We start from the raw sequence: 14,982 nt of genomic DNA on the forward strand, positions 1-14,982 counted from the left end.
TAAGGGGGGTGTTTGAGTAATATCAAAATCATGGTTTCAGAAGTACTTTTACGATATACGAAATAAATATGTAGAAGAGTTTGTCTCGATTTGCAAAAAAGTATTTTTGAAAAATGATTATTGGGGTATCCAAACACCCCCTAAGTATACAACTCTAATTTATTTTATCTCTCATATTTACCTATTTTTTTCTCAAAATAATTTTTACAGTAGTTGCACTTATTTAATATTTCATTAAATAACTGTTCTAATCATTAGAAAATATAACACCTATTTATTAAAATAACAAGCTTACTGATTTTCTTAATGTGTTCAAATTACTCAATTAGCTTTTATATTAAAAACTGTAATAATATTATTGAATATAGAGTAATTATATTCATCATGGGAAGATGAACCTAATTGTGTATATTAGATTTTCATCAAAATTATTATGGTTATTTTTACGATGTAAAACTTGAAACAAATATTATTACTGCCATTACAAGGGATGAATAACCAACAAACAATTACAAAAATTAAATGATTTAGGTGTTACAGGTTCATCAAAGCCAAGACATACCTCTAAAATTAGAGAGCTTACAGATCATTAATCAACAAGGTTCGGGACTTAAACTTACCACCTTTTGAGTTATAAACTGATTTCCTTTCCAACTGCATCAAGTTTTATTGGCGGCTATTATTATATTTTGAATAAAAAAAACTCTTTAAAATGTCACTTACATGCAATGTCAGAGGAAGTACGAATCATGTCTTGGGGACATCCTCTAGTGGAGATAGGGCAATAAATTACAACGACGAGAGAATTAAGACAGTAAATTAGGACGGACCACGACTAATACTTTTGTTAATTAATCACGAGTAAAAGAGGAAGAACATTATTTTTCTAACATTAACTGCGTTTAACTGCATTTAATTATGTTTATTTGTGTATATACATTAATATAATATCATTCGAGTTACTCCATTCACTTCTAAATATAAAATTCACATAACTATTTTGGTTAGGTTTTAAACATCATGTCTCATTTTCTTATATCCTCTGCATTAAATTTTGAAAAAATCTGAATTTAGGTATTTCGACTGGATTTAATTGGGATTCTCCCAAAAAAATAACTATTGAATTTTAAAATTTTAAATTAGAAATTACTATAAAAATATGTTGTTATTTGTTTTTCAAGTGTAATCATTTTTTTACAAGTGTAATAATCAATACTGATTTGAAATTTTAAAATTCAACAGTAATTTTTTTGAGAATTTTTTTTAAATTTTTTTCCTCAAAATACTATTATTTATTAAAATATTTTTACCTCTTCACATTAAATTTTAATCATTAAACTGCGGGATTGCTATAACTAATTCTTTAAAAAAAAATTGTACCCACTTCTTCAATACTCATACTATGTTAAAATATTCAAGAAAAAAATAGAGTATACGGTAAGTATGTGAAAGGACTTTAATTTCATGAAATGTGAAAAAATTACTTGAATTGATTATGACGTTTTTCAAAAAAATAAAGGGAAGTCAGATGTTGTGATTTATAAATAATCTAACTTTTTATAAGTTTAATAATATAAAATATCAAAATTATTGCAAACAAAAAAATTCATGACATAAATTTTTCTGTAATTATTTTTCTTACATGCGTTTCCTTTATGATATAACAAAATATAAGGTCAGTCACTTATGATGAAAAATTTTACGATCTTTCTAAGAAAGATAAATAGGAGCACAAATGTTTTTCACGTGCGTGGGACTGCGTGTCCGAGTATATGGAAGCGGCTCTTAATCTTCGTCTTTGTGTTCTAGTCTCTCAGGCTTCGCTTCGCTGATCTTGCCTGCAACCCAAAACTCCGAAGTGCCCTGAATCACGTCTGAAATCCGAGGAAAACCGAGGGAGGGATCACACAATCATGGCCAGGTCAGTGAAATATGAATTGAGCGCTAGCAGGGCTGGTTTTGAAGCGGCCGTTACCCCCGCCTCTGCTTCTGAAAGCAACGAAGAACGTAGAGATCTTCGTTCTCGCTACCAGTCCGTGAAGAACTTTATTCACGGTAACTTATTTATGTTTACCTCTCTCTCTTCGTATTCGCCGCATCATCCGTGTTTGGTTTAGAATTTCACACCGTTCCTTGGGCCCCAAGTCTCGAACGCACAATTTAATTTCCAATTCCCTGTGATTCTTTTGGCCGACTTGCCTTGCTATTTTTTTAAGTTATCGCAATGGCCAGGCTTGATTGAGTGATTTACTAAACCTACTTTAAAAATCCAGATTCCGCGTGTTTGTTGACTCCTGTTTCTCGGCACCAACTACTAAATAGCAGCTTGCTATTTTGCAGATGACAGCGAAGACATAACAAGCCCTAACACTGATAAGTTTGATTTGATCTTTAGAGATGTGGAGAGCTTACATCAACGAGGTATAAAATTTTCCTTTATTTGGATATCGACCGCATTTCATGATGTTGGATGACAGTCCTAGTTGTTTTGGATATTTTCAAAATAACAGAATCAAATGACTTTGTGATAACAAATAAACATTCGATGACCTTTGAGTCCATATGAAATTGTTTCCTTTGTTGGTGTCAAATGCCGGTGTATATGGTTGCTGCCTATTTTGTTTCATGATGCAAGCTATATGAGATTTTATTTTTTGTTCTTTTGCCTGTTCTCCCTGCTTTCAGTTAGAAAACCCAGAGAACAAGTGGCTGATGCAAAAGCACTTCTGGACATCACCGAGTGCTTGGTATCGTCTGTGAAAGCTCACGTCAATGATGGATTAACTCCTTCAGACTTTGTCTTGCATATCCTGAACGAATTTGGAGAACGATGTGAATCAAATGCTAGCGCTCAGGACTGCAGGAACTCAATACGATGGAGGGATCTTGGAGTTGCTGTATCAGGTGTTTTCAAAGGAGTTACTGGGTGCAGCACCATGTAATGTTAATACATTAAGGGTTCTCTGTCCTGTTATTTGTTGTCATATTGTTACGTTCCTTTATATATTCATTTCGATTTTTTCTTCTTCAGGATTGGCCCCATGGATACTGAAATAAATCAGAGAAAGACAGTTAATCGAAGAAAGCGAATGAGATCAACTCAAATTGCTCGGCCAGAAGAGGTAAAACATATAGTCTGCAGTTTTTGCCAGACAGAAATTGGCTGGAAGAGATTTAGATTTTTGTTAGACCTTTCTTTCATGTACAGATTGTTGTCTTTAGTTCCAGTGCTGTAATCTTCCTACTAATCTTCTGCCCGTTTATAACCCATTTTATTATAGTTGGAACATAATAAAGGTGTGGTGCATTGTGTCCGAAGTTACTATGGAAATAAATCATTCAAGAATTTTAACACGTACATGCATCTCGCTTTCTTTACAGTCTTTACTTTTTAGGATACAAAACTAGTCATCCTTATGTTATCGGTTCTTAATTATCTCAGTTTCCCGATGTAACTGTACTTTTGTGCAGCTTGATGGTTGTTCAACGGAAAGGATAGTTGATACGGATGAAAACATGTCAACCATGTTTAATATCTTGAGGGAAAACAGAGTTGTCAAACTTGAAAATTTGGTATTGAATAGGAACTCTTTTGCCCAGACAGTGGAGAATTTATTTGCTCTTTCGTTTTTAGTCAAAGATGGAAGGGCCGAGATAAAAATGAATGAGAATGGATGGCAACTAGTTTGTAAGTAACTTCAAAAATTCTTACAGTACTATTCTCACTCGCTGCCGTCTACCTATTTATCTCTTAAATGATATTATCTATAACTTTTCTTCATGCACCTGCTTTATGCCAGCACCAAGAAACGCTCCTGCTGCAACAGAAGTTCTTTCCGGGGAAGTTGCTCACAGCCACTTCGTCTTCCGATTTGACTTTAAAGATTGGAAGGTATTCTGAAGCAGCTGTATGTAAATAATTTCACTGCTTTTCTTTTGTGTTTAATTAGAGGTATTTTTAATTTTGCCAGCTGTTTAGGGGTATTAAATTTGCTGCTTTATTTTCTTTCATTGACGATTAAAAGGACTGTTGAATATGGAGAATGAAATAGAAGGAAAAATTGAACTTACAATTTATACATGTTCTTTGGTTTCTGCATATAAAATAGTTAATAATAGTGAAGGACTGATACTGCTTGGTGACGTCTTTTTACTACCAAACACCTCCTAATTGTGGGATCATTGTATATTGGCCTTAGCAATCATGTGGCTCTGCTTACAGCAAATGATTTGCTAGGCAGGCAGAAGGAAATGACAGAGCAGGAATATCTGGCTCATCCTAGAAGCTCGAGTTTTTCTACATGCATTACATGTTTCGCACTAGAATATAAATGATCATATGGGTTTCTAAGTTGTCACGAAGCCATCATGTTGCTAGCTGTACTTCTGAGTTTCGTTTTCAGTATGTATCTTTCTTCATCGTAATATAATTATATGTGATCTTCCTAACGGAAGCCATCTGTGCAAAGAAGGACACAATTTAATTCCTGTTAATGTACATTTTATCTTATCATAAGTTTTTGCCGAACGAATTTATATGAAACTCCAAATTCTTTCTTGCTTAATGTCTTCTTTAATGTCTTGTGTGAAATTCTCAGCTGATGACCCGCACTGTTGGGATTGGTGAGGAGATGATGCCGCACAGGAAGACAACCATCATCTGATTCGACGGCGGCAGCAGCTCTGGATGTTATTATTAACAGATGGCCAAGTGTTGCTTGACTCGCCAGTTTGACTTTTAGCAAATTGGCAATGGAAAACTGATAATGGAGGCCAAGGCATCGGTGATGCTGGTGAACGTGTGCTGTCCACAGATTTTTACATCTTGGTTTCTATTTTGTTTTAGTTTTGCACTGTCCTCAGTAATAGCCACCCTTTGTTGGGAATGCATTATGTATATCCGCACCATTCACCATCATGTACGTGTGTTAGAAGTTATAAATATGGTCCAGTAGTTCGATATAGTTGGCCGAAAAATAAAGGTAGCTCAATATAAAGCCTTCTCTTCAACAAGTTCTTTTGTTGCTTAGCGCGCCCGTGATTTGGTAGCACCACATGGCCAAAGTAAGGTTTAATTTTATCTTTAATTTTAAAAAGTATATATTTAGTTTTTTTAATTATGAAATTGTTTAAAAAAATGGTGACATTAAGACCTTAAATGTTGATAAAACATTTTAAATGCTAACAACTTAACATATTAAATTTAATCATCGAAACAACTATAAATGTTACAAAAAATCATAATTTAGTCTAACAATTTTAGAATTAAATGATCAAATGTATACTTTTTAAAGTTAAGGAACCTAATTAAAACTTTATATAAAGTTAAATGACCAAATACATATTTATTGTTAAGTTACTTTTTAATATTCTCTATTGTATTTTCAATATAAAATTTATTTAATTAATTTAATTTGATTAAAAAAATCATATAAATTAATTATAATAGAATGATCTACCTAAAATATCTATATATAATATTAAATTTTATATTAATTTATAAAGTTTAGTAAATTAGTTTAGAAAACAATAATGAGCATTAAAAAATATGGTGAATTGATGTTTTATATTTAATATCAAATATAATCTATTAACTAACTTTTGAGTATATATTTTGACACATGCGTGCCCATAATACAAATGCAGGAAATGCACTCGTTCCTTTTTATTATTTTATTAGTGTTTTCAAAGTCTTAAAATTTATGCTATCAATGGCTGATTGTTTATTACTAAATATTGACACTTGTCATTACTATGAATTAGTTATATTCAATAATAATGTTTTTAAATAGTATTATTCTTTTTTACACGATCATGCATCTTGCTCTTTAAAAGCTCAAACATCTCCCTGATTAGTGTTGGAACGGTCCTGTGCAATGCCCTGGATTTCGTTCCCAGCTGCACAAATTTTTAGTTGCCACAAAAAAGCTTCCACCATCTTTAATCCTTAATATAAAAACTAGATAACTAATTTGAGTAAATTAAAAAAAAAACTAGTTAAATTGATTATTTGTAATAGATATGTGTTGTTTTTCCTAAAATATCTTTACTAATCAAGTGTATTAGCTAGAATTATTATTATTACAATGATTATCTTGAGAAAAAATAGATAAATATGAGAGATACAATAAATTGAGGTCTTATATTTAGGATGAAAATAAAAATTGAATGAGTTTTTATATTAAGAATCAAAAGTAGTATATGCACAGTAATCTTAAAATTTGATATTTTTATTATAAATTAGGCTTAATTTTTGGGAAGAGGGACTATAATAATCTATGTTTTATAGAAACCAAAATGGTTTCAGAAGTGCTTTTACGGATTACGAAGTAAATATGTTGGGAGATATCTCGTTTACGAAAAATGCTTTTGAAACTACAGTTTTGAGATATCCAACAGGCCTCTAATCCACAATAGGATACAAATGGAAGAGGGACGGTAAAATAATCCTAACCTCACCCACTTCCCTTGGCCGTGAAATTAGTGTTTTTCTTTTGTAGGGCTAGATTTGCACACACGTCAGCAAAAGTTAACGGCTCCATCACAGAGTCCGTGAGTCGCGAGTCGTGACGTCGAAGCAACCTTAATGGCTGTTAATAAAATGAAAAAAAAGGGAGAAAAAAAAAAAAAGGCTCGCCCTCCCTAGTCCCTCCTCACTTGAAGTCGGTGCGGTGGCAAACCCCTGTAATTCCTAACAGTGGAGTAAAAACTGAAAACCCTAATGTCAATTATTTATTGGGTCACTAAAATAGTAAATAAATAAATAATAGGCCGATTTTATTATTAATAATATCCTCTCCGACGAGCCCTGCCCTTCCTTTCGAAGCCCCCACATCCCAGAGCAGCTCAGCGCCCTGCTCTTTCGAAACCCTCTTCTAGGGCTAGGGTTTCCCAGCTTATCCCTCTCTGCTACTGCTATCCTCTTGATCTTTCTGTATTCCAGCGATATTTTCATCTGCTGTCTGTGTGCTTGTCGGTTGAGGTTATTTTTATTCGGATCTTGATCCATTGCTTTCTTAAAATGGATATTCGTAAGAGGGGGAGGCCGGAGGCTGGCATCAACGTTAACGGTGGCCTCAAGAAGACCAAGCAAGGTTTGCTTTTCTTAGTTTCCATCCTTTTCTGCTCACATATTTAACATGTTCCAGAGTTATTCTAGCTCCGTCTCGCGTATTTGGATTTTCATATTTTAGAAGCATCTTTATTTCTGCTTTATTGTTTAGTGGCTTTTCTTTGGTGATTATTTGCTTCGGCCTATCCGAGCTGGATTTTTTTAGTACCCTTCCCTGTTGGTAAGCTGCATCTGAAATTATTCTTCAGCTACCCTTTGATTCTCGCGTAAATTAAAAATCTTTGGACTTTAAAATTAGAGTCTCGTCCGTCCAAGCTTATTTGGAAATTAAATCCTTGCTGAAAATTTGCAAAGAATGTATTATTTTCAGTCTTATTCCTGAATTTTTTTTTCCCCAAGTCCACTTTTTCATTCGTAATATTCCCTGCTAGGTTTACCCTTGCATTGGTAATGTTTTCCACTTGCGCAAGCATACCTGTAGTTGTAAGTAAAGTTGTTTTGAATTGGTCCATCAACTAATGGGAAGACCGTCTGTGTTCAGGATAGGAAAGAAACCAATTTTTATTGGAAGATTTACTGCCTTTCACTTTTGTGATAGCCACAATTTGCAATATCCGTGATTGCTAAAAACACTGCCTTCATTTGTCAGCTAAAATGAAAATGATTAACTTTAAACATGTTCTCCTTTCATGATGACTCAAAAAGGGCAAGAGTCCATTTCTAGTCTCTAAAGCTCAACTGAAGTTTTAATTTAGTCTGATAACTTTATTCTGGTTCAATGTCACCTTCAAAGTTAAATTATGCTTCGACTTCACGCACATACATATCGGATAAGTTGACGAGTGCAAGTTGTGCCAGCTTATATCCAACTGACAGTTTTCTATTCATCTCAATACAATCCCTGAATCGGTGTACTTTAGGGCTAAACAACCTCTCCCACTCTGGTACTCAATCCTTAATAGGTTAAACCAACTAAATGAATAGCCAAAGATGTTGCTGATGCTTCAAGACAACAATTAAATTTACCTACAAGATCCGAGTGATGTCCAATTTAGCGCTGCAGTCATTCCACATCTACCATCAATGCTCGAGATTGCTTCAATTTGTCGGTGTTTGACTCAACTATTAGTAGACAGCACGAGATAGCTCCCATAATGCTTATATACCATAACCCTTTTGCTTGGATATAAGACGTCTAGTGTTTCCTTCTTGATTTTATACCATATTCTTCATAATCCAGGTTAGATCTGAGTTTCTTTTGCAGCGATGTGGAACACCACCTTAATGCCAGACTGAGTACATAAGGTCAAGCTGTAACAAGTTGTCCTGCAGCATTTGGGTTTAGGGATTGGAGAAATTGCTTAAACTCTAAAATGCATGTTGGGAGTTTTTATTTGGAGAAAGGAAAAAAAAAATGATGAGTTGGAGCATTCTGTACTAGTCTGCATCTGCGTTCAACTTGATATGTTGATGTTCATGAGCCGTATCAGATACTTCCGTTAGGGAAACTATTGGGCCAGGGAAAAATATCACAAAACATTGAAACCCACATTGAACCAAAATAAATTTGTTGAACTAATTCAAAACTTGTGTGAAGCTTTAGGGACCTAAGATGGACTTTTGCCTACCTGAAAATAACATATCATTTGAAGCGTTAACAATTTTCATATAAAATGTTCTAAGTCAATAAGCAAGAGAATATTAACTGAGAAAAAGTAATTAATGTTTTGCAACAGAATTGGAGTCCTTATCAACTGGTGTAGGAAGCAAATCGAAGCCTTGTACCAAGTTTTTCAGGTTCTAATCTATTCTTATCTAAATAAATATTTGAAGTGTACAGTTATTTTTTTCCCAAAAGAATGTTATAAGTTAATTTAATAATTAAATGTGCAACTGTTATAAAACTCTGCAAATTAACCTGATTATTGGAGGTTTTTATACAGGTACATACTGTTGTCTGCTCTAATCAAGTCATAACAGAATATTGTTTTTATGGAGTACGGAAAAGATAATATACACCTATGTTGGACAGTTGGTGTTGAGCGCTCACCTCTATGCGAATATAAATTGATAATTGCCCTCTTCATGTTTGCCTTACAGCTTTATAGTATTAATGTGTCCCACGCAATTAAGCACTATTTAATGCTAATACTCAGCTCTTAGTGGATTCTACGGCTTATGAACCACATTTAACTTGGTGAGCCAGTAATAAGTTAATACAATGAACTTTGATCAGTTGGAACAGGTATGATATCAACATGAAATACATCTGGATTTTTGTATTGTGGTGCTCCGCACGATCTCTTTAGAATTGAAGAGACATACGCCCTTTCTCATATTCAACCTTAACTAGATGTATTGTATCCTAATCTTCTTTCTGATTGCATCAGACTTTTATCTAGGAATTAGGTGTGTATTGAAACGCAATGCTCTTTGTTATTTTTTGCCATCGTTGTATCTATGAAATCGTTGCACTTATTGTGACAGTCGTGATTATTTTCTCCTGCTATGGCAACAACTTTATAGCATTATCAGTTTAATTGCACATTCAGTTCTAGCATTGTTTTAATCTTCACTGTAGGTGATATAGTTAGGTGTATATATTGATTGAAAATGTTAACCTATGTAGGAAGTTGTGATTTTGTGCTTGCATGCACTCTGTTGCATAATTGTGAGCTACTTAAGCTGCCTGCATTCTATTTTATAGTTTTGCCGGCCGATTCTTAGTTGTTAATAAATTTTAGCCTCTTGAATCACAATATGATACTTGAGGTCCGTGATGTCTTTCTGGGTTTTACAATGATGTTGGAATTTCTTCCCCTGGATTTCAGTTGAGAGTGTCGGATCCTTTGCTGCTGATGAATGTGACTGTTTTCCTGAGTATTTGTTCAGCATTTGCTGCTACAATTGTAGCATTATAGTTTAGAGAAAATTTCTAACTGCACCCTTGAACTCGTCTCTTTGAGAAGCTAAGCTGGACAAATGTACTCATCATATATACCTTTGCATGCAAGGCTAATGGAATTAGATAACTTTTGAATGGGCTGTATAAGTAGAATCTTTTGATTGTTGCCCGTTAAAGTTTGGGTTTGGATTAATTAGGTGGTTTAGAGGGAAGAGTGCACTATCTAAGTGATGGTAAAAGTGGTATCATTGTCCAAACAATGTAGCCTTAGTTGAATATTTAGTCTAATCGTTACTTCTGAGTTTCCTTTTGGAGTGAAAGGCAATGGTGGTTTGGTTTCATCAGAACCAGGTCTGTGGTATCTAGAGCAAAGCCTAAGTATTTGAACTTTTTATTGGTTTTATGGTAATTATGAAGCACAATTTGTTGAAAATTTTGGTCTTGCACAGTATAGTGCTGAAACCGGCAGTTGATTAATGCTTGAGATCAAGAAAAGAGAAATAAGCCTTTTCATGTTGATTTAAAAAAAAAAGAAAAAAGATTTGGCTGTATCAAATCTTTGCTTCTGGCCTCTTAAGTGTAGATAAACATGTCCTCTATGACCTATAACTATCTCCCTTTCGTGTGCTTGGTGAATTGTTTCCGTTTATGTGTCCTTATTTTGGAGTTTGATTTTACTGTTTATCTGTGTCACCCATGTATGGAGTCACAGGCCCTGGATTGGAACTTGGTGCGAGCGTATTGTATGCTTATGGTGTATCTATTTGACTATATAGCAGAACACCTATTATTTGTATCTCTGAAGTTTTATTCCGTTCCTTTAGGATTTGCCAGATGGTTTATATTTTTTTCAAACTTGATTCTTATACGATGACTTGAGGAATTTGAAAATGAGTTAACACCTTTACCTCACTCTGCAGGGAAGGGGTTAGACTAAGATTTATATGCTGTAATTATTGCCATGATCTGATTGTTTAATTCTCTCTTCGTTGCAGCACTGCTGGCTGCCCTTTTGGGGAGGGTTGCCACTTCTTGCACTATGTTCCTGGTGGCTATAACGCTGTTGCTCAGATGATGAATTTAGCCCTGTTACTCCTGCTGCTTCTAGAAATGTTGCAGCCCCACCGCTGGTACATAATGGCTCCAATCCTGCTGTCAAAACTCGCATATGCAATAAATACAATTCTGCAGAAGGCTGCAAATTTGGTGATAAGTGTCATTTTGCACATGGTGAATGGGAACTTGGCAAGCCTATCGCTTCAGTAGAAGATCATCGTGCTGTGGGACCCATTGCAGGCCGTATTGCTCCCAGTCGAATGGAGCCTCCACCTGGTCCTGTGGCTAGTTTTGGTGCCAATGCCACTGCCAAGATCAGTGTAGAAGCATCCTTAGCTGGAGCAATCATTGGGAAGGGTGGTGTAAACTCCAAGCAGATCTGTCGGCAAACAGGAGCAAAACTATCAATTCGGGATCATGAGTCAGATCCGAATCTTAGAAACATTGAACTTGAGGGAACGTTTGAACAAATTAAGGAAGCTAGTAACATGGTGAAAGAGTTGCTTGCAACCATCTCAATGTCTGCGCCGCCTAAAATCCCTGGTGTTCCTGGTGCGCCAGCCCCCCCTGGAAGCAATTATAAGACCAAGTTGTGTGAGAACTTCGCCAAAGGATCTTGTACTTTCGGAGAAAGATGTCACTTTGCACATGGGGCTACTGAACTGCGTAAAACAGTAACGGGTAGGTGCATTTGTCTTGCCCTTTCGTAGCCAGGGTTGTATTTTTGTTGTGCGCTGCAACTGTTACTGACAAATTCTATTGTCGGAGTTTCGTTCTTGTTTTCTTTTCAAGGCTGGCATGGCTTTCTCAATCTTAGATTTCGATTGAATATGTAGATGTTCTCCTTAGGTTTGCTGAATTGGCTAGAGGTTGTTGTCCCGAGATTTCTAATGACTGGTACTGTTTCCTGTACGGAGCTCCCTTTTTTCTTTTTGGGTGACGTGTTTTTCGATTCTAATCTGTTAGATCGTTGGCTTCATATTAGAATTATTAGTAGTCAAAATAATATCTCCATATCATTTTTGGCCATATCAGTCATACATCGGCATTGGTCTCACTTGGTGTGATTGATGTGAACGGAGAGGGAAAAGAAAGAATACACTTGGACAGGGTGTGAATGGTTACAAGACGACAAGAATCATGGTTCATTTTATTGATTTAGGAGGTCGCCGCGGTATTTTGGTGGGCTTTGTAGCTTGGTCGTCTTTTTGGTAACGTTGATAATTAGATGGCCAACGAACATCTTGTATCATCAACTTGAAAAAATAAAATGTCTATCATCTGCATCCGTGGCTTGAAAAAATAAAAAATAAGCTTGGCATGCATCAGGCGAGATCGCCGACGGCTACACAGGTTAAAAAGCATTTATTTTCTGTGCAAGGTCTGATAAGAAAGAACAGAATCCATAAATTTGTTTTGATATTTCAAATCCTCCAATATCTTGAGGGAGGTAGCATCATTTATGATCGGGGGATGACGAGCAAGTGGTTGGCCCCAGCGGATTGATCGAATTTGCATTTAGAGCCGGCCACAGTGGGTATGGTGTGGGCCTATCAAATGGCTTTTCACTCTCTTCCCAGGGCAAACACACACAGCATGTCCATATAAGGTGTCTTTGGATAAAACTAAACACATGATTTGGAGAATAGCTTCTGAAAAATAGATTCTGGAGAGAATAGATTTTATGAAAAAGTGATTCTGAGATGAAAGTGTTGGATAGTTTTGTTACCAGAAGCACTTTTTATATGTGCAAATTACTAAAAGGAGCATAAATTAATATTATAATTATATAAGGGATGGATTTTATAATATATTTTGATTTGAAGAAATAAATTGTTAATAAAATAATTTTTACTAACATAATTATAATATATAGATAATATAACTAATAAAAATTAATGTGTGTATATATTTATAATTGTAAGATTAATAGTGAAGAACCGAGTGTGGAATGAAGAGTGAGGCATCAATTATGGGAGTTGCTTTGTCATATGCTGTTGGGTCCACACCAATGTCTAGAAAATTTGAGCCAGAAGCAACTTCAAACCACTTTTGCCGAAACCATGGTTTTGGGTTTAAAACATGGTTTGACCCGAAACCATGGTTTCACATTTTCTGCCCCTGTTTGGCTGGTTTCTTTCCCAACCATGGTTGGAGGGACATCCAAACAGGGCCTAAGTCATGGATTCGTACGTCATGCAGAGAGTGGTCAATCATTTGCGAATACTTATAAAAAATCGCTGATATCATATTTAATAGCAGTTTTTTTTGGTCCTAAGCATCCATATCCTCGTATTAGAAATAATTCTTTTCGAAATACTGTCAGACACTAAGATCCCGTTTGGTACAAAACATTAAAAATGAGGGTAGAGATTAATACTGAGATTAAGAAAACCTATTAAAAAAGTGGATTGGACAAATCTATATATATGAGATTGAAGAATACCACCATAGGATGAGGTGGTATTTTCCAATCTTACCTCCGTGGGTTTGCCTAATCCTATATAACAAATATTACTCATGCTAAATATTTGTTTAATAATTTTTCTCAATTGCAATCCTAGTTTATGTCTGTCATTTTTAATGTTTCGTACTAAAATGACTTAAGTGTGCACACTTATACCGGTGAATATTTACTATTGTGGTTTTTGGTTGAGTGTAATGAAGAGTGCAAATGACGAATATGTGACTCGGTTGAGCCGCAACAACATCTGGCTGCAATTCGGAAGAGTTTTCCATCTATATAAGTGCATTAGGCTCAGTTCACAGTAATTTAGAAAAGAATGGCATATAAAGAATTGAGAAGCAAGATACGTTATAAGGTAAGGTCATGGTTGTGTGATCTTCTTGTTATTGTGATATCTGGCTTTTTGTGCTGCACTCTCCCTCTTTTCCCGCTTTCTAGACTTTTTTACAGAAGTCAATCGTTTTTTATCTTTGGAATGCCACTCTTTGTTTTGCCCCTAACCTCACCGTCCACATATGACATAGCACCCCTTCGTATTTGGATAACTAATTAATAAATATTAAAATAAATTAGTTCAGTTGATTATTTATAGTAGATATAAACGTATCTTTGTTTTCTTAAAATACTCTCTTTGATCATTTGTATTTAAACTACTTTTTAATTGGGAGCTCTTGTAACGTGTATAATTAATGGAGATCTTCTGAAAAGATCTAATAGATTAAAATGAACTCCTCACCTAATTTCTATATTTAGGATTAGAGATAGTATTACAATTAAGTTAGAACACAATAAAACAATTCCAAGTTGGCCTAAATAAATAAATAAATTCTGAGTTGGCCGGGGTAGGCTGACGATGATACTGAGCATATGCTCTGAGTTTAAGGGAATAAGCCAATGAGATCCAGATGGAATCACTTTCCTGTCTTTTTCACTTCCGTCTTAAATTAAAAAAGTGTTTGGCAAACTATAAAATTACTTTTAAAAAGTATTTTTTAACAAATCAAAATAAAATCATTCATATATTTATTTTATACACCGTAAATTTCTTTTACAATTATGATTTGGTTTCTATTTAAATACTTTATAAACCAACTAAATTTCACAATTAAGATGATCATTCCTCGCACCCCAGCCCACAGTATTTTAGGCAGAAGTCATTATCCAAATTACTTAAAAATAAAACCATCATGTGCTCTCTCACAAAGATGAAGTCGCGCGTATTGACATAAATTTAAAACGAGAAAAAAAAATCAGAATGAATGGACATAACTTAGTGAGTGGAATGAGATCTTTTTTTTTTTTTTTTTTAACTCTTTTTGTGGCTGCTATGCGATTCCCCGTGATGCCCAAGGGCCACAGTCTTGTACTATTGTCCCCAAGCAGGCTCTACTTTCTTCCTCCTCCCTTTTATTTTTGTCTGCATTATATAAAATATATGAATAAATTAAACACGTTCTTTTCCTTCTTGTGAGATGCTTGGAG

At 34.8% G+C, this 14,982-nt stretch overlaps 1 protein-coding gene and 1 pseudogene across 1 annotated transcript; both read left to right on the plus strand.

Annotated features, from left to right (window-relative positions):
* Positions 1 to 1,913: 1,913 nt before the first annotated feature.
* Positions 1,914 to 4,963, plus strand: LOC114734185 (non-structural maintenance of chromosomes element 4 homolog A-like). Its single transcript, XM_028921735.1, has 7 exons — positions 1,914 to 2,055; positions 2,341 to 2,421; positions 2,686 to 2,938; positions 3,032 to 3,122; positions 3,472 to 3,688; positions 3,801 to 3,892; positions 4,599 to 4,963. The coding sequence occupies exons 1-7, from the start codon at positions 1,914 to 1,916 to the stop codon at positions 4,662 to 4,664; spliced, it is 942 nt and encodes a 313-aa protein (XP_028777568.1). The 3' UTR covers positions 4,665 to 4,963.
* A 1,838-nt stretch (positions 4,964 to 6,801) lies between these two features.
* LOC114734186 (zinc finger CCCH domain-containing protein 31-like) lies at positions 6,802 to 11,743 on the plus strand (annotated as a pseudogene).
* Positions 11,744 to 14,982: the final 3,239 nt, after the last annotated feature.

This window comes from Neltuma alba, unplaced genomic scaffold, assembly GCF_004799145.2.
Source record: "Neltuma alba isolate B1F8T4 unplaced genomic scaffold, ASM479914v2 tig00013081_pilon, whole genome shotgun sequence".
NCBI classification, from domain to species: Eukaryota; Viridiplantae; Streptophyta; class Magnoliopsida; order Fabales; family Fabaceae; genus Neltuma; species Neltuma alba.

Bases quoted from the DNA above. Each gene is read 5' to 3' on its own strand.
- LOC114734185 (XM_028921735.1), top strand. From the start codon at position 1,914: ATGGCCAGGTCAGTGAAATATGAATTGAGCGCTAGCAGGGCTGGTTTT. The intron at 2,056-2,340 runs GTAACTTATTTA...GCTATTTTGCAG, and splicing joins CGTGAAGAACTTTATTCACG to ATGACAGCGAAGACATAACA. The intron at 3,893-4,598 runs GTATTCTGAAGC...TGAAATTCTCAG, and splicing joins TTGACTTTAAAGATTGGAAG to CTGATGACCCGCACTGTTGG.